Source organism: Diceros bicornis, chromosome 13 (genome assembly GCF_020826845.1).
Source record: "Diceros bicornis minor isolate mBicDic1 chromosome 13, mDicBic1.mat.cur, whole genome shotgun sequence".
Lineage (NCBI taxonomy): Eukaryota > Metazoa > Chordata > Mammalia > Perissodactyla > Rhinocerotidae > Diceros > Diceros bicornis.
The window spans coordinates 55510181-55537735 of record NC_080752.1 but is presented as its reverse complement, the minus strand read 5'-3'; the positions used below and the strand labels follow the sequence as shown (position 1 = coordinate 55537735).

Here is a 27555-nt window from a genome sequence, read left to right as displayed (position 1 = left end):
ATCATCAGTACCATCATCCCCCAGAGTCATCACCAATGCCAGCCGCAGGGTATGACTGTGCCCCCACTGCCAATGCCCACCCCTTAAGCTGTCGTTACACCCTCACCCTTAAAAAATGTCTCCTACGTGGCCCCAGAATCAAGCAGAAATGGTCTTCCTCCAGCATTTGCATTTCATTTCTCCTCCCACCCCCAAGCTCATTCCAGGGTCATATGACCTGATGCCCTCCCCGCTCCCAAGGGCCCCTGGCCTAGCCTGTCCTGCAGAGACTGTGGGCTGGGCTCTGGCCCTGAAGTCCTCGCTGGGGGCTGGCAGCCAGCAAGGGAGCCGGGAGGGCAAGCGGCCCCCTCCTCAGCCTGGCACTCCACCCACCCAGCCGGCCGCCCGTCTGCCTTCCTGAGCTCATTATCTGCAGGTCACCGTTCAGCAGGAAAGACAAGGCGTGGGTTCTGCGGGCGTTCATTAGCCGTGAGAGGAACAGTGTGTGTGAAATTAGCAGTCACCTGAGGCCCTCGATAATTTCATAATTAGGAGGCCTAATGGCCCCAGCTCTGGATGCCAAATGACTTAACCCCTTGCCTGCTGGGCGCCAAACCCCTAGCCCAAGGCTGCAGGGGAGGGCATGCAGTAGCCCCCTGCTCCAGTCCCTCCCTATGGCCCAATCACGCTCATTTCTGCCACCCCAGCACCCAGCACCAGGGCTGGCACAGAGGGGTGGCATGTAAAGTTTATGGAGTGAATGAGTGAATGAATGAATGAACGAACCTGTATCCAAATGGGGAGAGTTTCAGCCCCCGCTGCAGGTGCTCAGGGAGGAACGACTCTCCATCTGTGTGCGTAGGTGTGTGGCTGTGTGCATGCCTGTGTGTGTGTGTGTGTGCACGCGCGAGCTTGAGGGCACACACATGTGGATCTGTGATGTCTGCTTCTAAGAACCTTGCATGTGTCCATGTCCATGCTCACATCTGTGATACTCATTCTCCTACCTCCTGTCTGGAAAGAGAGGGAGCTCTGCGATGGGGCCCCAAGAGCCTCCCTTGATGCCAGCCTCTTCCGGCATCACCTGAATAACAGTAGCTCCAGAGTTTCTCTATCGGGGCACACTTAAGGGATAAAGGGGGCCAAGGAGTTTCCCTTGAACCTGCATTTGCTTAGCAAGTGCACGTTTTTTAGACTGAATGTTTATTTGGGGGGCTGGTGCTATTAATGGGGGGCAAAAGTCACAGCCTTTAGCATAGGGGGAGCTGGTATGACAGCCTCCAGAAACCAGCCCATCCCCCGTCACTCTCAGCCTGCTCCCCCTCCTCCCAACCTTCCCCTAGTCCTGAAGAGGTGAAGGCCGAGGGGAGGGGTGGGGTACACCGGGCTCCAGGCCTGTGTAGGCCTTCCCCAATCTGGGACAATTGGTTCTGAGCCTCCTGCGACCCTGCCTCCTTCCCCTAATTGTAGAGCAGATGTGGAGAGGTGAGTGGGGTGAGAAGGGAGGAGCATGAAGAAATGGGCGAAGAGGAGGTATGAGGAGAACAAGAAAGGAATAGAGAGAGGGAACAGGAGGGGAAGTGGGAAGAAAGGAAAGGAAGAAAGAATGGGAAGTCCCAAGGAGGTGAGAGAGAAGAGGGGAGGGGAGGAGAGGCAAGGAGGCTGAGAGCATTATCAGCACTTAAAAAGCCAGCAGCTCTGTTCTTCTTTGGCACAAATAATAGCTTTTTATGAATAAATCATGTGTCAGACGCCTCCCAGGGAGTGGGCGTGGAGGGGGGCTCGTCTGCTGGGCTCAAGGCTGGTGGGGAAGGGCCAGTCGCAGACCCCCAGCTGCAGGGGTGTTGCCCCCTTTCTCCCGATGGGGCTCAGCAGGACAGAAGCTCTCTCTAGAATTACCACTGGCCTGAGCCGGGCAGAGCTCAGTCGTTACTCTGAGGTGGTTTCACTGCTCCCTGCTCATAAGCCTGGCCACATCCCAGGGTTGGGAGTGTCCCTCTGCTCCCCTCCTCTTCCTCCGCAGAGCAGCCCAGAAGACACTCCTGGCAGGGGAACACCAGCTCTGGTGCACCCGGAGAGACGTGTGCGCCAAGAAAGGCAGACACACCCAGAGAGGAAGGCATGCAGCACACACAACTCACACAAGCATGGACTCCACAGCCCCGGGCACACATGTGAGCCTACTCAGAGATGGATACACTGTCATTCTCAATAGACACACACACACACACACACACACGCTCAGGCATGTGCGTACTCAGACAGGGAGGCTCCAACCATCACTCAGCCTGCCCCCCTCCCAGCACACTCACACACACACACACAGGCCCACACAGGCAGAGGCACATGGGGCTACATGGACACACACAGACCTGCACATGCACACCAGCAGCCCACCCTCGGTCAGCCTAGGGTGGGGGCAGCTTTGCAGCCCATATGGAGCCCAGACCCAGCTGGACCATCCGGAGTCTGATTGTGGGGTGGGGCTGGGGCATCTGTCCCAGGGGAGGATCTGTCAGCCTCTCTGTGCTCCCCACCCGGCAGGGACAGCTACCACACCCCACAGTGAGGTCTCGCCCTCCACCTTTAAGTCCTGTACATGTCCTGCTGGCTCAGAGCTCGTTTGCTCTTGTGGTCACAGCCACCTCCCCAGAGGCATTGGAGGCTGCAGGAGAGCCTGGGCATTGGAGGTCCACAGTGCGGGCAGGAACCCGGCTCTGCTCCCTGCCAGCTGTGTGACCTCAGAGAATAATTCCAATCTTATTTGCTCTTCAAAACAAATCTGAGACAGGTGCTACTGTCCCATCTCCCAGAACAAGAAAGTGAGGCTCTGCGGGTAAGAGCACTGGGCATTCCTTTCTAGGACCATGCTCTTTGCACAGATTCTAGGAGCTCACAGTGTCCTGGTTTTCCTTCTCCTCAGTCCGGCGGCTCCCTCTCAACCAGTGGGTTCCTCTTCCTGTGCCAAGGTGTGCTAAGGTATCCATGCAATCAGACCTGGATCCCCTGTTCTTCCCATTCTGCACCACCCCCAGGCCACTCCCAACACCTCCATGACAGCCTCTGTGCCCTTGGTTCTCTGAGCCTCTCCAGCCCAGACACCTTCCTGGGCTTCTGACCTCACTACCCAGGGGGACATCTCCAGGCTACCATGTCGGCCAATGCCAGGGCCAATGCCATTCACACAATATACATGCTCCTGAACACCCCTCCCACATCCCACTGGTTCCCGTAGTACCCAACTCAAATTGAGCCTGTCTGAGGCTGAACGCACCAGCTTCCCCGGGGCTCCTCCTGCTGGGATGTTCCCCATCTCAGGGAAGGGCTCTGTCTGCCCAGGTCACCAACTCGAAACCAGGTATCACTCAACTCTTCCTTCTCCCTCATCCCCCATGTCCAATCCACAACAAAGTCCCAATGACCCCACATCCAAAATATATGTGACCTCTTCCTTTCCGCTCCAGCCCCACTGCCCTCCCATATCCCTCCTGGTTTCAGTCACCACCAGCACCTCTGGCCTGGCCACTGACTCCCTCCCACTGTTGCTCCCTCCAGCCCATTTGCCTCCCTGTCATCAGTAACCTTTCTATCTCTGAGTTTCCATCACACTAAACTGCCTTTGGTTCTGGAACCCATATGATCTCTTGATTCCGGGCCTCTGACCATGCCGTTCCCTCTGTCTGAATCCCTCCCCTTCCCAAGGCCAACTCATCCTTCAAGGCTCAGCTGAGACAGCACCCCCTCCAGGCACCTTCCCTGACTCCTCAAGCCTGGGATGGGTGCAGCGTGTCATTCGTTCCCACAGCAGCCCTCTGGCTCCTCCCTTCATTCCAGCTCTGACCTGCAATCGCCTCTTTACTCATCCACGTCCCCCTCGAGCCTCGAAGTTCCTTGAGGGGAGAGACTGTGCCTGTGGTGTTCTCTGTGGCAGCCCCAGTGCTTGGTATAAGACCTGGCACATAACAGTTGGTCACTAAATCTTCTGTGGATGAATGAATGAATGAGTGCGGGACCACTGCTGAGCACATTACATACCTTTTCTCCTTTACTCCTTAGAAGAAATCCATGCAATCAGTGCTACTATCCTGTGGTCTAGACCAGGAAAGCAAGGCTACAGAGCTTAAAAACTTGCCCATGGTCACACAGCCAGTAAACCGCCGGGAACGGATTCAAATAGATGTCTGTGTGCCTTCAAAGGCCTCCTTTCCACCCCACCTTGCCTTCCCAAGCCATTGTCCCTCTCGGACCTTTTTCTCATCTGTATATCGGGAACAAAAATCGTGCCTAATACATGACCTGACACTAACAGGTTCTCAGTAAATATCTGTGCCTTCTCTTCCAATCTCTGAGGCTTATTCAGGACAGAATTTCGCCAAACCAGAAACTTCCTGCATGCACATGTTCACGGAAACAGGTGCAGAGCTCCACACAGGCACATCTCCAGCGTCCGGAACTCACTAGGCCCTTAACCAATGTGTGTTGAGCAGACAGACGTAGTGAATGCTGACACATACTCAGAGGCAAAGCCACAGTAGGGGCTCAGGCACAGGGACACTCCGTCCCCATGATCCCTGCCAATTCTTCTCCTCTGCTGCTACGCCCCCTGCTAGCCCAAGGCGCGGGAAATATTTAAAACAATTTTATCCATGAAAATATGCTGTACAATGCACTCTACACGGCCTCGACACGGCACACACGCACACGCACACGCTGACGGCACGGCCACGGTACACTGCCTACGACACGCGCCAGGGACGCCGCGCCCACAGCCCGCCCCGACCGGACACTTATAAATATGGGAGAGAGGAGCCAGCACTGGCACAGAGAAAGGGGTGTCGGTTGTGGGGTGGATGGGAGCTGAGGCCCGCTGGAGAGACTGAGACCAGCACTAGCGGGTGATGGGGAGGTCGGAAAGAGGGATTGACTCCGACGGAGGAGGGGAGAAGCTGGGGCCGGCAAGGATGGGTGGGAGGGGCTGAACCCTGGCGGTGGGAGGTGGTTTAGGGCTGAAAGAGGACAGCTCAGGGTGAACAGCAGGTAGGTGTGAGTGTATTTTCCGGAGGGGATTGCTGGCTTGGGGTGGGTGAGGCTAAGACCAGTAGGAAAGTGTCAATTGAGAACCAGACCGCAGTTTGGGGTGGGCGATTCGTCATGGCGAGGGCCCCACAAATGAAACTGAAGATTCGGAGACGCCCCCCGCCCCATCTCCCGGTTGGCTTCCCCGACCAGCGCGGCCCACCTCGCTCCTCGCCGTTCCACCCAGCCCGGAATTCGGCCTCCACTCCCAGACTTCCTGCCCCCGGGGGAAGGAGTGGGTCTCAGGAGTTTGGGCAGCAGTGGAGGGGTGCCCCAGCCCCTCCCCACCACTTCCTTCAGCGGTCAACTTCTGAGGGATGTCTCTAGCTGGGCTGGGGCTGCCTCCTGGATCCTCCCGCGGAGCTGGAATCGGGGGTGGGGTCCCGGGGATCAGGATGGGAAGACAGAGGCCCCTTGGGGCGGGGCAGGCACCCGGGGCGCGGGAAGCGGCCCTCAGCCCGGCACCCAGCTCTGGTTGGGGGGCGGGGCCCCGGCCAGGCCGGGCGGCGGCGGAGGCAGGGCCGAGTCGAAGTTGAAGTCCATTTCGTCGCTGTCCATGAAGTCGTTGAGGATGATGGACTCGACGTCGCACTCGAGGCTCCCGCTGAACATGTCGAGGTCCAGGTCGGCCGGGAAGCGGTCGGGCGCGGCACCCAGCGGCCGGGCAGCGGCGGCCGCGTACGGCCCGGGCAGCGCGTCCAGCAGGAGGCCGCCGCGCGGGGCCCCGAAGGCGGCCGCATGGCCCGGCGGCGCCAGGCCCGGGGCGCCCGCCTCGCCGGGCAGCGTCATAAGGCTGATGGGGTGGGCTAAGGCACTGCGCGAGGGCACAGGCGGCGCGTATGGGGCCGCCCCCTTGCCCGGGTAGGCGGCGGGCGCGCCCGCCAGCGCCAGCTCCCCGGGCGCTCCCAGCACCGGGCCGGGCCTGGGCGCGGGCGGCGGCGGCGGCAGCAGCGCGGACAGCGCCCCGGGGCGGAAGGGCGCGGCCGCCGGCGCGAAGCTGGCCTGCTTGTTCTCCTGGATGGTCTGCATGGGCAGGCGGCGCAGCGCGCCCAACGCCGGCGGCCCGAAGCCCCCGCCCCCGCCCCCGCCGTAAGCACCGCTCTTGCAGCCCCCGAAGTAGGCGGGCGTCCCGGCGCGGGCCCGCGGCCCGTACGCGTCCTGCGCGCCGTCCAGCAGGGCCTCGGGCAGCCCCGCGCCGCCGCCGCCGCCGCCGTGCAGACCCAGCGGGCCTCCCAGCTCGGCCAGGCGGGGCAGCTCCCCCGGGCAGCGCGCACCCAGCGCGGGCGACAGCGCGCTCGCCGGGCTCGGGTACATGAGCGGCGACGATGGCGCCAGGGCCTCCAGGGCCTCGTCGTCCTCCAATTCGGCCGCCTCCCCTAGCAGGGGTCTCCCGCCACCGCGGAAGTCGGCCCGCGCCTCATAGTCGTCGCTGGCGTGTGAGGCCGGGCTGGTGGCCCACTTGGCCGCGGCAGGCAAGGGCCCCGGGGCTGGTGCGCTCAGGGGGGCTGTCGTCGGGGCTTCGCTCAGGTGCCTGCAGCTGCTGCTTCTTGCTTGCCTTGCCTTTGATGCACAGGAACTTGGCCCCGTTGTCCATGGACGTGGCCCTGCGCCGCGGGGTCTTGCCCGTCTTTCTGCCCTCGGGGTTCAGCATCCACCACGAGCTCTTGCCGGTGCCCTCGTTCTGCACGCGGATGAAACGGGTGTGCAGCGACAGGTTGTGCCGGATGGAGTTCTGTGGCCGGAGACAAGGACATGGGTGGGGGAGTGGGAAGTGAGGAGGCCGTGGGGAACGGGGATGGGGGAGAAAACAGAGAAGGAGGTGAGAGGATGAGAAAGGAGAGAGCCAGAAGGGAGAAGGGGGCAATGGAGTTGGGGGAACAGGTGTAAGTCCCCAGGTCGGACTAACCCGAACACCCATCCTCTCCCCCGCTCCCCACAGGCACTGCCCAGAGGGTGGGACCCGAGCCTTGGGCCTGGCCTTTCCCGGGAAGCATGGGCGAACCTGAGGGCGACTCTTAAGGGGCCTGCAGCAGGGGAGCAGGACCCTGTCTCCCCAGCTCAGCCCAGCGCCGCCTGGAGCTGGCCAGCCTGCCAGGGCCCCCGGGCAGATTATGTAAGGGCTCATGCCGCTGCGGCTCATTTGTCTGCCCCCCTCCCTCCCCAGCCTGGCATGGTGCCAGGAGCCCGAAAACCCAGGGCTCCAGAAATCAATCTCTCGGTGACTGATTAAGCCCTGTTTAGAACTAATTGCTCTTTCATGTGTGGGGAGAATAAATTACCTGCTTTAATTTCGTGTCTTTAAAATGCAACTGCAGGTAGAGAAGACTGTTAACCCTTTGCTGGGAGGGCCTGGCCAGGGAAAGCAGAATAAGCTGGGGGTCCCCAAGGTGGCTATAGGCCCGAGACTATGCAGAGATTTCCCCCAACTCCTCTGAGCTCCTGGGACCTCCACAGAGGACGTGGATCCCAGCAAGCCCCTCAAAACACATCCACTGGCCGTGGAGACCTCAGACCCCACCTCTGCTTGGTGCCCACCTTCAGGCCAGCCTAGCTCTCCAGCCTGCCCTTTGGGCTGCAGCCCACCCTTCCCTCCTGACCCACCTGAAGCAGAGTAGCTCTGCCCTCAAAGCCCCTTCCGTGGAGCCTTCACAAAATCCCCACAAAGCAGGTGGCGTAATCCCCATTTACAGACAAGAAGACCAAGGCTCAGGAGGTGAAGTGGCTTGCCCAAGGCTCCATGGCCCTTTCTGCTGTTCCTTCCTACTTCCCTGAGCTTCCTTTTTGCCACCCCTGCATATCCTCTTCTAAATTTCTACTCTGCCAGTCTCTAGTGATCCCCATGACACTGCCTGCTTTTGCCAAGAAGGCAGGGGAGTCCACAGCTCCACTGACCTGGCTCCCCTCAGGAACCTGGAGGAGTAGGACTTCTGCTGGGCCTGCCACGCCCCACCACTGGGACCTCCCACCTGGTGGCCTTGACCTCCCAGCTTAGTAACTGCTGCAGAAACAGCATGGGCTTGGGTATCAGAAGGGCTGGGCAGGATGCCTGGCTCTTTTCAGCCACCTAGCTATGTGACCATGGGCTGCTGACTCAATCTCTTATGAGCCTCAGTGAACTCTGAAAAAAATGGGCAACATTCAATAACCACTTTCGAAGGCTGTTAGATCATTACCTGAGATAATGTGTGTGGGTAAGTGTTTGGTGAACCCACCAGGTGCTCATAGACGTTGGTTAAATCCCTCACTCTGGCCAGAAGACCTCACCTCTTAGGTCACCCAACAGACCTGCTCTGTCTCTACCTCCTTAATATCATACCCTGAGCATAACTGTGCTGGGCACTAACAACCCGGGGAAGCTGGCATTACCCCATCTCATGTACCAGGGAGCGGAGGCCCAGAGGCATGATGTAACTTGCCCACAGTCCCACAGGCAGCAGTGCTAGGTACCACTCCATCCAGATCTGCCCAGCTCATGGACCTGCTCTTAACTCATTAATCCACCTGTAACCATAACCACTGATCCATGAGGGCTCTCCCTCCCGCCTCCTTCCCACCAGTCTCCAGGAGGAGGGGTCCTTTCTGCTGCCCAGGGTATGCTCCCACCCCTCACCCCCAGCTCCAGGTACTGCCCTGACTCTTCAGGGCCCAGGCTCCCTATCTCTGGCACTTTCTGGTCTAAGGAGGTGACAGCTGGGGCTCCAAGGCCCCTCCAAGCGTTGCCCTGCCTGGCTTCTCCTGGGGCCCTGAGAGGAGGGGAGCTGGACCCCCAGGGAGTGGTGCTCCCTCAATTAGATACCCCCTTCCTGCTCCCGCCCCTGCACCTGGCTCCCCAGCCCCTCCCTCACACCTGTGTTCAGGGGACTAGGAGGCCTCAGTTCTTCTCCCCTATGGAACTCTCTGGCTTCCCAGAAGCTCCACCTCCCGGCTTCTCCACCTGGAGGTCAGTAAGGCAACACGTCTTTATCAATGTCCCTATGTGCCAGCCTGGTTCTGAGTGCTGGGGGGGAAGGAGGAAGGACATTGCCAAGTACCAGCACCTACTCAGAACCTGCCTGTTCAGACGTATAAGCGTTAAACTACTTTATCTCACGTGATCAGTCTGTCAAACTCCATACAAGTCAGGGATTGTGATCCCTATCTAAGGATGAGGATAGTGAGGCTCAGAGAGGTTAACTTAAGTTGCCAAGGTCACACAGTTTAAGTGGCAGAGCCAGGTATTGATTTCAGGTTAATCTCACCCTGAGTCTAAAGGACATCACATTCCACCACGGGAGAGAGAAACGAGTCAGAGAATTTCCAAAGAATCTTAGGAAGCCAGTACTCCAGTGCTTCTCAAACTTTCCATGTAAACTATCCCTAGAAGCTGGCAGCATGGAAAGACTGGGGACATATCACAAGGTCAAAATTTCCTATATGTCTTGTGATTCGTTTGTAGAGTTCAAGTGAATTTTGAATTGTACTTCATAATACGTCCAAATTTTCTGAATATAAAAATAATGTTTTAGATTTTTACCAAGAGCACATGTTCTGAGCCTAGGAAGGTTTGCATCCTTCCCCACTCTGTTTCCTGCCCAGCCAGGTACCCCTGGGAGCTTGAGCCCCAGCCTGAAACAATGGCTGGTCCAAACCAGAGAGAAGAAAGGATTTGCCCAAGGTCACCCAGGACCTGGTGGTAGAGCAGGGATTCGGGCCCAAGCCCCCTGACCCTCAGCCTGGGGATTGATCCATTCCACCAAGCCTGACCTGGGGCAAGTCCCTCCTTCTCTCCAGCCTCAGTTTCCCTACCAGTAAACTGATGAGATGGGCCATCTGTACTCTGGGGACCTTTTGGATTTGACACTGAAAGTTCTTAGAATCATCCAGCCCAGAGGTTTTCAAACTTTTTTTCAAAGTAGTGGAACTCTTTCAGTTAATGGAATCTAATGCAAAACTTGAGTGTTGCACACTCAAGCCATCAGGGAGTGGGGGTGGGGGCACCTGAGGCCCTGCCGGCTCAGCACCCTCCCTTGCACTCGCACAGAAAACCAGGCCCCTGGGGAGAGATTCTGCTGGCCAGATGGATGGGGCAGAGAGGAGGCCTAGAGGAGGGCGATACCTTGTCCAGGGTCACCCAGGGAGGTGGCCCAGAGCTGCACAAGGACCTAGGCCCTCACTGCTGAGCCAGGCTCTGCACCAGGTGTACACCAGGGCTGTGCCCCACGAGGGAAGCCCAGGCCCTGCAGCCCAGGCTGGCTCCTCAGAGCCCAGCCACCTGGTACCGATCAGACCTCCCGGCCAACATCCAATGGCAAGCGCAGATCACAATTCACCCACAAGGCCTCCTGGGAGGCCAGAGGCCACAGAGGAGGTGAGGGAGGCAGAGGAGGGAGATGCTTCTGCCAGGCAGCAGTAACCAGGGCTCCCTCTCGGAGTCGCCTAGCAACCCGCCACCACAGCCCGGCCCCAGCATGCCCGCGCTCCCCTGGTGCCCAGAGCTGGGCCCGACTTCTGGGGCCTCCCATCTCCCATACCTCCATGCAGGCCTGGGGCAGGTTCCCAGAGGAGATAGACCTTCCTGATTCAGGGCCTCAGGAGACCCTCAGCGGGCAGAGGGAACGGAGAGTGGGTTACATTCCACACCCATCCCACTCTCCCTCAGAACCTGGGCCAGGGAGGCCAGTCCCCTGGGGCCTCACCCACCAGGGAGAGGAGGCTGGCGCAGGGCAAAGCGCATGCGCTCTGGTGTTGGCTGCGGATCCCAGTTTTGGCTCCAACACTCACAAGCAGTGCGACCCTGGGGCAAGATGCTTTGAACTTCCATCTCCTCACACAGCTACCTGCTTCCACCCTTGCTCCCCTGCAGCCCTCCACCACGCGCCAGCCAGAGTGGTCCTTCAAATAACCCGGATCACGTCCAGTCCTGCCCAGAACCCTCTGACGCCCCCATCTCACTCAGAGTAAAGAACAGAGGCCTTGCCATAGCCCACAGCCCCTCCATGACCTCTCAGACTCCTCCCCTAAATGCTGGATCCCTCCCTCCTGCTCTGAAGCTGCGAGACATGGTCGCACCTTGGGGCCTCTGTCTCAGAGAAACACTGGGCGCCCAGACACCCACGTCGATCTCTCATCTCCTTCAAGTCTTTCTTCAGATGTCACCTTCTGCAACGAGGCCCATCCCGACCACTCTTAACAACTGCTCCTCTTCCCTGCCATTTCTGGGCCCCCTTACCTTGCTCTACATTTTTCTAAAGCAATTATCACTGTCTAAATGAATATTTAATTTATATATATATGAATTAATAAATTAATATATGTTATATATAAATATATAATGTATTTATATTCTGTATTTATTATTTATTGTCTGGTTTCACTATTTCATGAGGGATTTTTGTCCATTTTTTACTGTACTCCATGTGTTTGATACATACTAGGCGTTTACTAAATGTCAAAGGAATGAATGAATGAATGAGAGAGTAAAGGGGGAATACTGTGTTGCAGGGAGAATTAATGAGACTGGGCAGAGTAGCTGGCACATGATATGAGCTTCTCCAAACTGGGCTGAGAGAAGGGAACATAGTCAGAAGGAGAGGTAAGCATGGGGTGGAGGAAGTCAGGAACAGTGTGATCCACAGATGGAACCGCAGAGAGCAGTGAGGGATTCTGTGAGAGGGGAAGAAGGCCTCAGAGGGTGAACAATGCAGCTGCCCACCCCAGCCCCCCACCTTGCTCCCTCCTGCTCCCCAGATAGACCTGAGTAACCTAGGGCTTGCTGGGGCCAAGGTTTCTTACAGACTGTACCACCTGGGCGAGAAGACACTCCATGAGCCCCAGTGGGAACAGAATAACCTCATCCTTGCTGACCGTGCTTCCCTCCTGGACAGGGTCTGATCCATTTGATGGCGCACCTCATCTATCCAGCAAGACAACCCCATCTATTCCCAGGACACCCTTCGCCCACGAGCAGTAATGCATTCATCTGACAGCACAACCCCATTTATCCAGCACACCAGTCCCATTTATCCAGCAAGTACAACCTCATTTGCTAACAGCACTCCATTCACCTGACGGGCCCCCTCATTTATCCAGCAGGACACCCTCATTTATTCTCCAAGTCGGAGGCTCTCCTTCCTCCTGTGGTGTGGCTGTGTTCTCTGACAGTGCAACCTGACTGATCCAGCAGGACGTCATCTCTCCTACAAGTACACTTCATCCCGACAGTACAACCTCATTTATCTAACAATGCAGCCTCACCTTGCCTCCAAGTACCACCTCATTCCCTGACAGTACAACCTTGTTTATCTTCCAGTACAACCTCATTTCTCCTCCCAGTACAGCTTCATTCTCTGATAGCTCAGCCTCATCCAATCTTACTTTTCCAGCCAGAGCCCACCAGATCTCTAGGTGGGGAGAGGGGAGTGTGGAGAGGAAAGGGGTTCCACCATTTGCTGTCTCCTGCTATGACTATGTCCAATCTCCCCAGGCCCAAAAGGGCCCACAGCCTTTGAGTTCTAGGTTGCGTGGCCCAGCCAGTGCTCCACCATTGCCCCACCTCCCGTTTTGTCCCCTCTAGGGCTAAAGAGGGCCCACAGGATGGATTTCCTCCAGCTCTCCAGGATTTGATTTGTAGCTGTTGCTGATTTCTGTGGCATGGATACTGCCATCGTAGCCAATTTTAAGCTGCCAGCATGACGTCACTGAGCGCAGAACTGGGAAGAAGTGTGCACGATCGGCTCTCATGAGCCAGTGGAAGCCAGCTCTAGCACACCACCGCCACGTGCTTCAAATACTGAGGCAGGAGAAGGGCACCACTTACAGTATGACAGACCCAGGCTAGGTTCTTTGATACATTTCTTCTTTTAATCCTGATAACTGCCCTGCAAATAGGTAGTGCTACTTTACAAAGGGGGGAAACTGAGGCTCAGGTGGATTAAATGACTCCTGAGGCCGTGAAGCTGGGAAGTGATGGAGCCAGGTCTGGGTCTCAGTGTGACGGGGGACACTGCCCCCCTGCCCACCTCAGTGTCCATCCCTGCCTTGGTTCTCAAGCCCAAGCTTCCTGGCTTTCATAAGAGACAGGAGACCCAAGTCTTGTGCCCCTCACCCACCACAAGCCCTGTGCTACCTCCTGGCCTCCCTGGCACCAGGCGGTTCCAGGACCCTCCCAGTTCAGTCCCGGGTCTTGTGTCCATCCATTCAAGCCCGAAGCCAGGTATGGACACCTCTCCAGGTTCTATCACTGTCCAAGGTTCAGCCCAGCCCCTCCCTCAGGAAGTTGACCTGCCTACCCCATGGGGATGATGATCTAGCTCCTCCCTTTAATGCCTCCCTGAGCAGACACCACCTGTGGGGCTATGTGAGCGCTGGATCCCCACCATGACTCCCATTTCGTCTCTCCCTCCTTCCTTCCCTCCCTTCCTGCAGGAACAAAGGTCCAGGGCAGTGGCTGAAATTCCAGCTTCACCCATGGAACCTTGGGCCTCCCCTGGAAAAGAAGGTAACAATCCCAACATCCATGGATGAGATCCCACATGTCATGAACCTCAACCCCTCCCTGTCTCAGAGCCCCAAGAGCAGCCCCTGTCCCACCCCTTACCCCAACCCCACTCTGGGGCCCCAGTCTGGCCCAGGAACACACACCTGTCTCAGACAGAGCCACAGACTCTCCGGGGGTCACTTGCTCTGCTGCCTGAGGTGAAGCTGTGGTGCTTCACCTGGCAGAAAGGGTGACCTGGATGACCTCAAGGGCCTGAGGCCACGTGCAAATCCTTGGTACTAGTGTCTGTAGTGGAGGAGGGGTAGAAGGGCAGGTGGTGGCATCAGGGCCGCAGGTGTCAACAGGTGGGTGAGCTTGGGGTCAGCAGTGGAACAGAAGTGGGCAGCCAGGGGGTAGGGGGAACCAAATGTCCCAAGCAAGGCATGAGTTCAAGGGATAGGCCCTGGCATCCCCCACCCCTACCCCAGAGACAGCAGAGCCCACACACCCAGCCTGGGCAGCAAACAAAGCAGCAGCAGAAGTCCGAGCTCTTCCCTCAAAAGCCTGTGGCTGCTCATCACCCACAGGCTTGGGTCCAACTCCAGACTGATACTCAAGAGCCCTCTGACGCTCTCCAGCCTCATCACCTCCATTCCCTTAAGCCCATCTGGGGCTCCAGCCACCCTGGATGTCTCACACCTCCATGCCTTTGCACTCTGTTCCCTTTGCCCTTCCCTCCCTCTCTGCTCCACCAGTTCCTGCTGCTCCAACAAGGCTAGCTCTGTGGCATCTTCCTAGCGCCCTCTGCAAGCCCCAAAGATAGCTGCTCCCACGTCAGTGCTACTACAGAAATCTAACTGCACACTGGAGTATAACTGTCTATGAGTCTGCCTCCCCACGTGAACTTTCTGGGGCAACCCTTGGCTCACATTCAGTCAACCATAGGATGGAGCTCTCAGCAGCCACAAACCACTCAGGCCTGGCAATTCTGTGCAGTTTCTGTTCAGCAAAACCTCAGGCCAGAGCTCCAGGCCTTGCCTCCTCCATCCTGGTCTCCCCTCCCGTTCCTGCTGCCTCTGCCACCTCCCTCCTTTTCCTCAGCACTTCCTGGCTCCTCCAGAGAATCCAGCCAAGTGAGGAAGCAAAGAAACTACCATTTACTGAGCGTTCACCAGGTGCCATGCACTGTGCTGGCACTCAGCAATTAAAACCCTATTGAGTCTTTGTGACAACCCTCCGAGCTGGTTTATTATCCCTATTTTACAGACGAGCAACTGAGGCTCCAAGAGACAAACTGACCTGCCCAAGGTCACGTCGTGTAAGTGGTGGTGCAGGAATTCACACCCAGGGCCCTTGCTCTTCCTCCCACCCTGAGATGCCTCTAGGGAGGAGCCCAGGCCTGGCAGAAGCTCCAGGGTGGGCCTGGGGTGGGGGTGGGGGCTGTCCGCAATGGCTCAGCCACACCTCCACACTCTTTCCTCCTTCATCTGGGATTAAAGGGGATCCCTAAATGCAAAGCCATTCAGGCTTCTCCCTGTCTCTTCTCAGTCGGAGCCCCCTCCCTCCCTCAGGCCGCACCTCCCCACACCCCTGCCCTAGGCCTGGAGCAGCTGCGGTGACCTCACCCAGCCCTGCCCTGGGCCTGGCTCTGGGGAGGGCCCAGCAGCTGTGCCCCAGCCCTGCAGGCCGGCTCCTGAGGGGAAAAAAGGCAGAATGGGCGTGGTGCCAAGAGAGCCATCTGCTCTCCCAGGGGCATGGCCACCCGCGCAGACACTGGCCTTGCCCCAGGGGCCGCCCTTGGCCCTCTGTCCCCATGCCAAGGGGCTCCAGGAGCCCAGGGCAGCCCACCCAAACTGGGCACCAGCCCTCATCTGCCATCTGTCTTCTCCTGGATACTGAGAGGTCCTTGCAGGACATGTTGGAGCACGAATGTCCGCTGAAAAGGGACAAGTGCTCAGGGCAAGTTCTGGGTCCAGAGGCCAGGGGCCAGGGCTAGGTGTACTGAGCACTGCCTTCCCAGCCCCAGCCTGGCCAGGCTAAGAGCCGGAGATGCCCTGGGGGAGGAGGGGGCCTCCATCCCCTCACATCTGCTCAGCTGGCAGGTGCCTCTGGCAGAGGGCAAGCCCCTTCCCCCACAGCCCCAGCTCAGGTTACAGAGGAGGCAAGGCCAGACGAGGACAGGGGGAGGGGACAGGAGGGGTGGAGAAGGCATCACAGCTTCCCAGAGTCTTGGGGGAGGGGAATTCAGATCTCTAGATAGGACTCAGCCAGAGAGGGAAGGGCCATGCCCAAGGTCACACAGCCTCCCAATGGGCAAAGGGCAGCAGGCACCCAGGGGCAGGCAGCCCTGGGTTCAAGGGTGACCTTGAGCAAATCACTGCCTTTATCTCTAAAAATACAGAGCCTAAAACCTGGCTGCTTGCCTCCCAAGGCCATGGGGAAGGCTCTGGAGGCTAGAAAGCAGCGGGTCAACCTAAGGGCAGGACAAAGCTTGGACATCCTGAATATCTGACACCTTAGGGACAGAAAGGGAGGCATTAGAGGAAGGACCCCCTTTCCCGCAACACGCACAAGTCAGTGTCTTTTAGGGATCAGGGCCCAGGGACCCCCACCTGACACAGCAGTGCTGGTTCCTTTCCTTTCCCAGAGCAATGAATAACCGTCATGTTATTTCCTGATATCTTGGGGACAGTTGCCCAAGGCCACACACAGGGTGAGTGACAGAGCTATGATCAGCTCCTCCCTGCCTGTGTCCAAGACCCCTAACACCACTCTGCCTCACCTCCGGGATCCTTGAAGCACCAAAGGGTGCTGAATGGCACCTCAGGCCTGGCATCTAGGACTCTTTGGGCCTCCACCCTCTCTCGGGCTCATCTTCTCCCCTGGACCCCACTACCAGGCCCACACTGGGTGCCAGCGCCCGCCTCTCCCCTCGTCCACCCTCCACACCACCGTCAAGGGATTTTTCTGCCAGAGTAATTCCCCATCCCCTACAGCTTGGAGTGCCAGCTCCCCAGCTTGGCATTCAAGGCCACTAACTGTCAGGCCTCTGCTTGCTTCTCCAGCCTCAAGTCCTGGTGGGCTCTGGCCAACACAGCCAGACTCTGTGGGGCTCCTAAAGAGTCCTGAGGGTTGACTTCCTTTATCTGGTTCCCTTCCTCTACCTCCAAACACCTATAGATCATTATCTGGCCTTCCACCGTGACCCTGAGCAGTCTTTATCCTGAATCAAAATCTGGAGTCCTCATCTTATCTCCCCAGCTTGACTTGTGGGCACCTCAAAGTCAGGGAGCCAGTCCCGTTCCCCTGAGCAGCACTGCAGTTGGTGCCCAATGGGTGTAGGCCTGGAGGGAGGAAGCTGCCATCAGCCTTGGGGCCTACAGATGGGGTTGGGGAGGGGGGTGCAGTGTGGGACAATATCAGGCTGGTCAGGCCCTGTTTTCAGGGAGCTCTCTGAGAAAGGGAGCCAAGGACCCCAGAGCCACGCCCCAGGCTGGAAGCCTCAGGGCCAAACTCCAAGGGAGAGCAGAGAGGCAATGATGGGGCTGGAGACAGGGGTGGAAGCGGAGGCCAGCTTGGAATGTCTTGGCCAGAGCAATGGGCTAGGCAGGAGTTAGCCCTGGGGAGTTTCATTTCTGTCACTTACAGTGGGATACTGTGAAAGCCACTTTATTTCTCTCAGCCTTAGTTTCCTCATCTGCAAAACGGGGACAGTAACAGTACCAGCCTCACAGGGTTGCTATGAGAATTCAAGGAAAGCATGGACGTAATGGCATAAGGCGATTGAATCCTGAGCTGGAAGAGTGCAGTGTGGCTACAGCAAGGGTCAGAAGACGGTGAGTGATGTGGCTGGAGAGGCTGACTGGTGCCAGGTGGCCAAGGCCTTGAGTGTCACGCTGAAGCCCCTGGACTGGATCCTGTAGGAACAGCACTGCACTGTACACGTGCTCACGTCTCCTCACCAGATGGGGAGCCCTCAGAGAGCAGGGGCTGTGACGTTCAGTTTCCTCACCTTTCTAGGTGCAGAGAGGCTTCCTGAGAATTTACACCATCAATTCCCCTCCCTCCTGTGGCCAGAGGCTCTGAGTGGCACAGCGTATCAGCCCTGGCTGCCAGCTGCATTCTCTCCATCCACATTCTATATGGCGCGATTCCTAAGACGTGAGGGATGAGTGAATGTGTTGGGGATGGGGGTCAGTCCCTTCAAGCTGTCTGCATGGGGTTCAAGTCTCTGGAGGATCCAAAAAGAGCGAGCAGGAGAGGAGTGGGCTCAACCTGGGCAGCCTGCTTGGAGAAGAAGCTGGTCCACACTGGGGGCAGCGGAAGGGAGGGACAAGTGGAGCCTGAGACGCTACCATCTAAGGCACTGCTTCAGAATCGGACCCGTGACTAGACAGACCTGTTAAAATATAGATTCCAAAGCCCACCCGCTGAGAGTCTGATGGAGAGGGTCTGAGATGGGGACTGGAAACCTGTATTATCTAAAGCCTCTGGGTGACTCTGATCATCAGCCAGGTTTGCCAACAACTAAGGATTTAAGGGAGGAATTCTCAGGGAGACACAGTGAGTTCCAGAATCACCTGGGAGGCAGGTCTTTGTTCCAACCACCCAAGACCCCGCCTACTTTCTGAGGGGTGTCCCAAGGGATCAGTCCATGAGTCAGTAGCTGCCTTGGTGAGCATGTGACAATGACAGTGGGTGTGGGTTAAGAACTCCAGGGCCAGGTGTAAAGGCGACAACGTGAGGGTGGCCTGAGATCAGAGGCTGCAGGGAAAGCGGGAGCGAGGGTAGGGTCTAGACAAGGCCAGCAGAGGGCCCAGGGGTCCAAACAGAGCAGTTTGGGCTTGCTTGGCTCCCAGGGGAACTGAGGAGCCCTAGAGCGTTCTGGAGCATGAGCAAGCCTTGGAGCAGGAGGGCTGGCTGGTGTGTGGGGCTGAGACTGCACCAGCATCGGGACATGGGGAAACATGGTAGAAACAGACAAGTCTGTGTCTAAATCCAGGCTCGGCCTCATCCCAGCCATGCTGCCTTGGCCAAGTGACTTCATCTTTCTTGGCCTCCATTTCCTCAACTGCAAAATGGGGCTATTAACACATAGCTGGCAGGACCCAGGGAGGATGAAATGAGAGCATTTATGTGAAGTGTCCAACTAACTGCCTAGCACCCAGACGTTAATTCTCTTCATTCGTGTTCCCCTTCCCACAAGAAGCACCCCTCCTAGAGACCAGAAAGGTTTCTCTGCAAAGAGGGAGGCCCTGGGGGGAGGGTGTGGGAGGCCCCTCCCCCACACACCACCTGGCCCCCCTCCCACCTCCACATATGGGGTGGGGGTGGGGAATGGCAGCAAACAGCCAAACCCTCCCAAACAAGAGTTGCTTTCCATGGTAACCAGGGTGCCAGGAGGAAGGGGGGCGCTCCAGATCCAGCTATCCCCCTGAGCGCCCTACTCGGGCCCCAGAGCCTCAGCTAATGCCCACCCAACACCCTGCACACCCCATCTGCCCGCTCTGGGGGCCAATTGGGACTGCCATGAGCACTCCTGTCATTGCGCCCAGAGTACGTTTGCCACCTGGGTAACGCCATGGGCAGGGTAGGCATCTCCAAGCAGGAGCCCCAAGTTCAAGTCCATCCACACCCACACTCACACGCTTCCACCCGTGAGAAGTCCTATCGGTACTTTGTGCCCGCCATGCCAACTAACCCCTCGTGGTTCCCGAACCAGAGGATTTGTCAGTCACAGCGCCGAAAGGACCAGAAACCGAGTTAAGGCCCTTTGGACACTAGGGAGAATACCAAGGACCAGAATGCAAAGAGCTTTGCTCCAGCTCACACACCTGGATCAAGTTCCTACAGGTGCTCTGTCCACCCCTCACCTACTCCCAACTCCACAGCTCCAACTGACCCCAAAGGGCTGAACTAGGACACCCTGAGCGATGCTCCAGGGAGATGGGCCTCTGCCGGGAGAAGGAAGGACGTCTTAACTTTAAGACCTGTCTAGCAATAGAATGGGCAGTCTCAGAGGTCAGAGATCATGAGCTCTCAGTCACTGGGAGTGTGTGAGAAGGGACTGAGCTGAGGAAGGAGGCATGGAAGGGGGTATTGGGCTCTGTGACTCCCCACTTCCCCTAGAGACCCAAAGTCTGATTTGGAGGTGGGAGGAGTGGGCACCAGTGTGTACCTGCTTCCCAGGTACCACCCCCAAGTTAGGAGGCAGGCCCACAGGCTGCAGATAGGCAAAGGGTGCTGGTGAGTCAGTCACGAAATAGGGGGGACAGTGAGGTGAGGAGGGGGCTCCCCCTGCTATGGCTGCTGCACCTATATCCCAGAGGCTCACATCCATACACACAGTCCATGACCACCCCCTCCCCTCAGAGGACACAGAAAGAGGGGCTTCCACAGCCCCAGGACCCCATGTGGTGGCCACCACCGGCTGCCACTCAAAGGACGGAGAAGGTGGGCTGCAAGGAATAATCCTGTGCCCTTTCAAAATCCAAACACAAGAGCCCCTCCAGCCCCAATGGTATAGAAAAAGCTTGAGTTTTGGGGTCAGAAGGGGGTTCAATTTCCAGGCCTGCCACTTCATAGGGATGTGACCCCAGGACAAGTCACTTCTCCACCTGGGACACAGAGATGCTAATACCCACCCAGAAGGATGGTGGCCAGGATTTGATGGGATATGCCCTGGGCTAGTGGGCATCTCCTTCCCAGCTCTCCCTCCTCTCTGGTAGAGCACCCCCACTCCAGCGAATCCTGCAGCTGGAGTCCTCAGGGCACACAGAGAGGGGGGCCCCAACCCGCAGAAAGTGGGGGCTGGGGGGTGCTGAACTTTCAAACCCGCAACCCCCCCCCCCCACGCCGTTCATTACCTTAACACGAGTTAAAAATAACCGTCTCATCTCTTTAAATTAGTCTGTCTGCAATTACCGCCTGGCACGGCGCTGCCCGCCATCGTCCCGCTGGAGCGGCGCCAGGTGGCAGGCGGGGCCCTCACCCTGTCTGTCGGTCTGTCTGCCTGCCTGCCTGCCTCCTGGTCCCCCCTTCCCCCCTACAGCGGCACAGCTACCCCAGGGGCCTCCCGGCGCCCCGCCTCCTGAGCTCCCCAAGTTGCGCGAGGATGGGGGCCAGGGCGGTGGGGCTGGCGGGAGCGAAGGGGCCGGCGGGGCGCAGAGAACCGGGGTGGGGGCTCCGGAGCACGGCGGCGGGGGAGGGGCGCCGGGAGGCCCAGGAAGCCTGAAGGGCCCGCAGCGCGCCAGCGCTCGTGGGTGGGTGTGAGCAGGTGGCCGTGGGAGTCTGCCGGGCGTGCCAGCAACTGTGCCAGGAGCGGCTGGCACGGGCTCGTGCCCAGGAGGTGGGCAGCTGCCAGCCCTCCGCTCGTGCAGTGCGGGGGGTGAGGACACCCCCCAACCCAGGCTCACACCGCCTCCTCCCGAACCCCCACCAGCCCTTGGGGCTGGGGATCCCCGGAGGACAAAGAAGGAGGAGGCAGCCCTGCTGGAGCAGGCTGGGGGGAGGAAAGAAGGGGAGCCCTCTGCGCTCACAAGCACTGCTCAGCCCGGCTGTAGCACGACCCTCCTCCTGGCCTCTCAGATCAGTCCCTCCCTCCAGCCTCCCTCCCACCTAGGACCTGCTGGCCAGCCTGGGCCAGATGGGGGTAGCACCACCCCTCCAGATCCCACCCCCCAACAGCTAGGCTGCTCCAGCCCTGAAGGAGAGGGAAACTCCCCATCCACTGCGCTCCTCCCCACCCCCAGGCCTGGGGACAGAAATGGGAGGCGCCCAGGCCTGACCTGGGAGCTCCCAGGGGAGCTGGCAGCCAGGAAACACAAAAGCAGGCAGAACAACTCCAGAGGCGCTAAGTGGAAGGAGTGCCAGGACCCTGAGCAGCCTGGAAGGCTTCCGGGAGGAGTCCAGCACTAGGGAAGGTGGGGCTGGAGCATCTGAGAGGAAGTGGGAGGCTCTACCTGGATGGTGGAGATAAACACTACTAGCACACTGCAGAGGGAGGGAGACCTCCTGTCCAAGCGCCGTCCCAGGCCTAGAGACCCTCCGCCCTGAGGGTAACACTGCCAGCCTCTTGGGTGGAGTTCCCAGCACCAAGCCCAGCCCCTCCTCAGGCTTCAGCCTGCTGAGTGCCCTGTGCCTGCTGCTGACCTTGCCTCCTCCACTTCCTCTCCGCAGCACGCCACAGCTGGGACCACAGGGCAAAGGCCAAGCACAGCGGCCCGTCCTGATCTGGCCCACTCTGCCTTTCCCATGCCACCTCCCTGCCATCCCTAGGAGCCCTCATTCCAGCCTGGCACGCCCAACCATCTCCCAAACCCAACATGTATGATTCCACCTCCTTGCTTTTCCATATGCAGTCAACAGCCCCTGGAAGACTCTCTCAAATTCTGCACCCCCCCCCCCGCCCCGTGAAGGCAGCTCAGATCAAGTGCCACCTTCTCTGTGAGGGCTTGCCTGGCTCCCAGTGGATCTAACCTGCCTTCCCTGCACTCCCCCACCCCCGGCCCTTCCTGCCTGTAAAACACAGGGCCTGGGTGTGGAACTGGCTGAGCTCTGATGCATCCTGAAGGCAGGTGCAGTGCCTTCCCCTGTTCCCCGACTCCGTCTAACACCCCTGGGGATTCAAGTGCAACACTTATGTGGGAGAGGGGAGGGAGGAAGGAACAATGGGCCCCTTGCCCCAGCCCTGGCACCTGAGCGTACCACAGGCCCTGCTAACCAGAGGTTGGCTGGGAGTTGGAGATGGCCCCTCCACCAGGCCCCTGGAGGGACTGACTGGGAATGGAGGAACAAGCGGCAGGGGGGGCACGAATGACGAGGAGGAAGCTCCATGGGGAGCTGGATGGGGGGTGGGGTACAAGGGGGACAGCGACTGAGAGCATGAGATGGGAGAGGCCCATCTGAACAGCCTCCTCCAATGCCTGGGTGGTCTCTGCCAGGGCCTAAGTCAGGAACCCCAGGCTGAAGCACCCTCTCCAATGCCCCAGTCCAGGACAAGCCTTCCAGAGCTCCTTCCTTCCTGAGCCCGGGGAACAGGGAGAACCAGTGTGTCCCCAGCAGCATGGTGCAGTGGAAAATGCATCCAATGGGCAGGCAGGAGACCTGGGCCGTCATCCAGGGCCTGCCGCTCACAGCTGACTGACGACCTGAGAAGAGTCCCATCCCCTTCCGGGGCCTCAGTCTCACAGTCTGAGAAATGAACACATGGGACTAAATTATCTCCAAATTGTCTCCATTCCCAATCACGTTCTAGGATTTAGACCTGCCCCTGTGCAAAAGCCGTCAGCGCCCCACTCCCACGGCCAGTGCCAGCAGGATACTATTCCAGAGGCTCTGTGGGGCCTTGGAGGGAGACACACCTGGACTGGAGTCCAGCTTTCCCACCAACTGACTATGTGACCTTGGGCAGTTCACTCCTCCACTCTGCGCCTCAGTGCCCAGTTCTGTAATGGTGACGGTAAAACTCACCTTAGGGACTGCTGAGAGCATTAAAGGAGACACCTGGCACAGATGCCTGAAGGTGTCTGGCACAGGGCTTGGCCCTGAGACCCTCAATGAAGTGCAGTTCTCGCCCAGCTTCCAGCCTCACGTCCCCTCTTGCCATCTTCCCCCATCATACCTAATCTATTAAGCCCAGCTGGAGCTCCACCTCCTCTAGGAAGCCCTCCTGGCTTACCCTGGCCCACAGTACCCTCCCTGGTCTCAGCATCCTCTGCATGATCCACCCATTTCTTCACTCTTTCACCAGACATGCACCGGTGGCTCCTCGTTGTCAAGCTCTATGCTGGGTGCTGTGGGCACAGAGATTGCTCTGACACTGCCACTGTCTTCCAAACGCAGGGTGGAGAAGGGAAATGAGACCTATGACAGATAGGGAGATGGCCAGAGAAGAGGGAGTCCTAAGCTAGCTAAAGAGGATTAAGGGAAGGCTTCCTGGAAGAGGCATCTAAACTGTGCCCTTGAGGACAGGGAATATATCCACAAGGAGAAGTGAAAGGTGGGACAGTGCATGGGGAGCAGGGAGGGAGGAGGGAGCAAAGCCCAAGGGCAGGACCCAGCTGGGAGGAATAAATGTTCTGGCCCGGGCTGAGCCCAAGGGGACAGGAGAAAGCCTGGGGAAGGAAACTCATGTCTGCTCCTCCAAGCTGTGGCCCCACCCCACAGGGGCCACAGAGAGACAGAGAAGCTGCCAGCACAACGCCTGAGAGCCATGGCTCCCGGGTCAGAGCACTGCGGCCCCTAAAAAGCAGCCTCTGGGCATCTAGAGCTGTCCACATCCACAAGCCTCCCCTCTTCCACTGGCACACCTCCTTCCTCTGACCCTGTCTGCAGCCACCACCACGCACAGCCCCCTCCCTCCACGTAGGCACGACTCCCTTGCAGGGACCCCTCTCCCATAGGGAGCCTGACAGCTCACAGGCCCCAGGCACAGCACCCCCCACCAACCTCCTCTCCCCTAAAGGCATCGACTATCCCCATTCCCCAACAAGATGGCCAGGGGAGGGTCTGGAGGCCACAATCCAGTCAAGCCCCTGTCCCCTCGCAAGATGGCGCCCCCCTTTCCACTGGCTGGCACTGAGGCCTCCCTGGGGTGCCCCTGCCCCTCCCCGCACCACCAAATGCATCTGGGCTCAGAAAGCCAGAGAAGTGTAAGACTGACAGCCTGGGGTGGGCAGGGACAGATCCCCAGCCCTCAATACCGTGCCCCTACACCAACAGAGGTCATCACCAGCTCACCATGCTGATCCAGGCAAGGGGGCAGCAGCTGCCCCATGGAGAACTCAGATCCCAGGTCACCTGACCAGTTCCCCACCCCAGGCTGGCTGGTGCCCTAGGGTGAACTCCTGGCACCACAGGAAGAACTGTGGGCCCAGGGTCGCACTCTTCACCCGGGGGCCAGCTCCAGGGAGGGCAGTGGGAAAGATTTGGGGGGAAAGCAGTCACTGGCCCCAAGTCATTATTCCAGCTCTTTAAGGAGGGTGATCTGGTGGAGAGGGCAAGAGTATCATAAAGCAAACTCGCAGGGGTAAGAGGGGCTCCCCCATGTCCGAGGCCTGGGAATTGGCTCCTCTGCTATGCTCCCAAGGACGGGGTGGGATGCTCCTCCGAGATGCCTCAAAGCGGCAGTCCCTTGTCACCCCACCAGACCTCCCACCCCGCATCCAGGGCACACACACAGCTGCTTCCGGCACGCCCGCGCCTGTCTGCTGGCCGGCCCCACGCCCTAGGCACACACTCCATGTCCCTGGGGGTGCCCCAGGGCCTCCCTCTGACCGCCTGACGGGAGCCTGGACGCACCTAGCAGCCTGGAAGCCCCAGCCCGCGACCCCAGCCCCCTCCACAGCCGGACGCCCCCACCTTCCAGCCGGCCGAGCTGTTGCTGTCGCCTTTATCCTTGAAGTAGGGCATGTAACGGACCATCCAGTCGTAGATCTGCGAGAGCGTGAGCCGCTTGTCCGGGGCGCTCTCGATGGCTTTGGTGATGAGGTCGGCGTAGGACAGGTTCCTCTTTTTTGGTATGTGAGCCGCCACCACAGCATGACCGCTGACAGATGAGTGGTGTAGGTGCACACCCAGGAACCAAACCCAGGCCACCGAAGCGGAGCACACCAAACTTAACCACTAGGCCACTGGGGCTGGCCCTAGAGGATCTCTTTTGATTTTCATAATACAGAAAACAATTAACTTTGAGGAAAACCTTTGATATCCTTAGACTAGCAGGGAAAAAACTGGACAAACGTGTTCAAACTCAGTGCCAAATGTACTGAAGGAGCTCATTTCTAGGATCATTCCTTCAGCCGATAACCTTAGGTACGTCCTAGAAGCTGAAGCTGCCACATCATAGTTTTAGGGAAATGCATAAAGAAAACAGAACCCACTTGTAGTGACCTTGAGTCCTAGAGGTATAAGTCCTCCTAGGGACAGTGATGACTTACCTTCCTAACAGAGGAAACGTCAGGCTCTTACTATTTTATTTACTGCTACAAAATGTGACCATATAAAAGCAGTGCTTTAAAAACATTTTATTTTGTTCAAAATCACACTGGCATATAGATTTCAAAAAACCAAATAGTATTAAAAGCTGAACACTGCCACTACCACCAGTCCCCAGTCATCAACCCTCGCCTTTTCCGCAGAGGCATCCAACAATGGTTTAAAGCAACAATGGTTTAGTTTTCTTTTGTTTCGTTAGAAACCAGGGGTCATATTTTGATATGTCAGGTAGTTTTCACATTTCACAAAAGCATTCCGGCTAATTAACTTTCTAAAACCCCTCTGCCCACCCCCAAGAATGATTCATTTGTCATGTCACTTGATCTGTGTTTTCTAGGTAATGTGTTTTTTCTAACTGTTTCAGTTCAGGCTTCTCTACAGACTGTGCCCCTCACCCAGGCAACAACAGCCAGGCAGCTAGTCCAGATGATCCCCACAGGGGCCCCGTGGCCCTGTGCAGCCACGGGTGGTCCAGGAGAAACTCACGCAGCAGCAAGTTATGATGACAACCGTGGCCCAGCTGCAGACCCCTGGTGTTCCCGACCAGCACAGGTGCCAGCCAGCTCTGATAGCCCAAACCAGCAGCCCAGATTACAAATAAGAGTCCCTGCTGTCAGGTTAACAACGCCCACCCAAACTCCATGCCCCTAGTCAGGAAAGTGGGGTGGCCTCAGTGCAGGCCATCCATGCATTCCACCATCTAGCCAAAATCTGGTAGATTTTACTTATTGTTGAAACTTGGGACTATGTCATGTGAGATGTTCAGCACCTGTAAAGCTATAATTGTAACAAAGCAGTGTAATCATTTTATTACAATGCATCCTATACTGTGGGAGCATCATTTTATTATAATATCTCCTATACTGCAGGAAAATCATTTTATTACAATGCACCCTGGAAAAGGAGGTCACATTCCAGCAGCCAGCCTGACGATAAAATAATTCAGAAGGGGATAAGTACCATGAAGAAACAGGGGCAAGATTCTGACAACCATCTGGATTTTATCCTAAGTAGATGGGAAAGGTTGAAGCCTGAAAGACAACTTGACTTACAATTTTGAAAGGTCGCCCTGTCTGCAGTGGAGATGTTACCACCCAACGTGTGGCCTTCTGCTCGCCAAAAGACATGCCAATAGCCAAGAGGCAAAGTGGTAGGAGAAAAAGGACTTTTTATTACAGCTTCCTAGCAAGAGGGAAGATGGCCGACTCATGTCCAAAAGAACCATCTTAAGGGGGCACAAAAATCTTACAGCAGTTATATAGGCCATTGGGTTACTGGGGAGGGGATTAGGAATGTTGACCTTCTGGTCTTATAGACTGGGAGTGCCACACCAGATCTTTCAGTTTTCACTGATGATGGCTATCAGCATAGATTTTCTGTTCAGGGGTCATCACATTCCTAAGGAACTCAACAAAAACAAAGTTATCACCTTATCAAGTTACCATCTTATCGCAGCTGGGAGGTACATGCACGAGCAGGTGTCATAAAATCTACAGAGCAGTTAGATCTCCTGGAGGGTGCATATCCAGCTGGGTTAGTTTGTCAGAGGTCATTCAAAGTTACAAGAGAGTTTTTCTTTTCTACAATATGGCTTCCCTTATGTCAACCTTGTCTTGAGCTGGTTTCAGAGACTTGATGAAACGGAGCAAGAGTGAAACCAGAGACACACTAGAACATTTCCCTGGTCACAGGCAGGAGGAAGAACTATCCTTGTGGATCTTCAGATCCCCGCTTACAGCCTATTGGGCATCTTCTGACTCCTTCTCCCCAGTTTAAAATAGGCACTCAACTCCCACCACATTTTCTCAGCAGCCCTACCTTATTTTCTTCTCATTGGGCATTTATTTATTAATAAATGATAAATAAATGGCAAGCAATAGGATATATTGGGTTATATGAGGAAGCCATTTGGTGTAAAACTAATTTGGCCTGACCTTGTTTTTCCAAAAGGGCCTGCCGCAGCCACTGAGCATGCATTGTATATCTGCTTTAAGTATTTACTATGTCCCAAAGACAAGCACAAGGCCCTTTAAGATAAGGAAAGATGT

At 57.2% G+C, this 27555-nt stretch overlaps 1 protein-coding gene across 1 annotated transcript; it reads right to left on the bottom strand.

The window, feature by feature from the left end:
* Window positions 1–5344: 5344 nt before the first annotated feature.
* On the bottom strand, window positions 5345–26634 carry LOC131412367 (forkhead box protein O6-like). The gene is given in 4 exon segments (XM_058551951.1): window positions 5345–6552; window positions 6554–6787; window positions 24872–25021; window positions 26599–26634. Coding segments are annotated over 4 exon segments (1464 nt in total). The 3' UTR covers window positions 5345–5508.
* Between the last annotated feature and the right edge of the window lie 921 nt (window positions 26635–27555).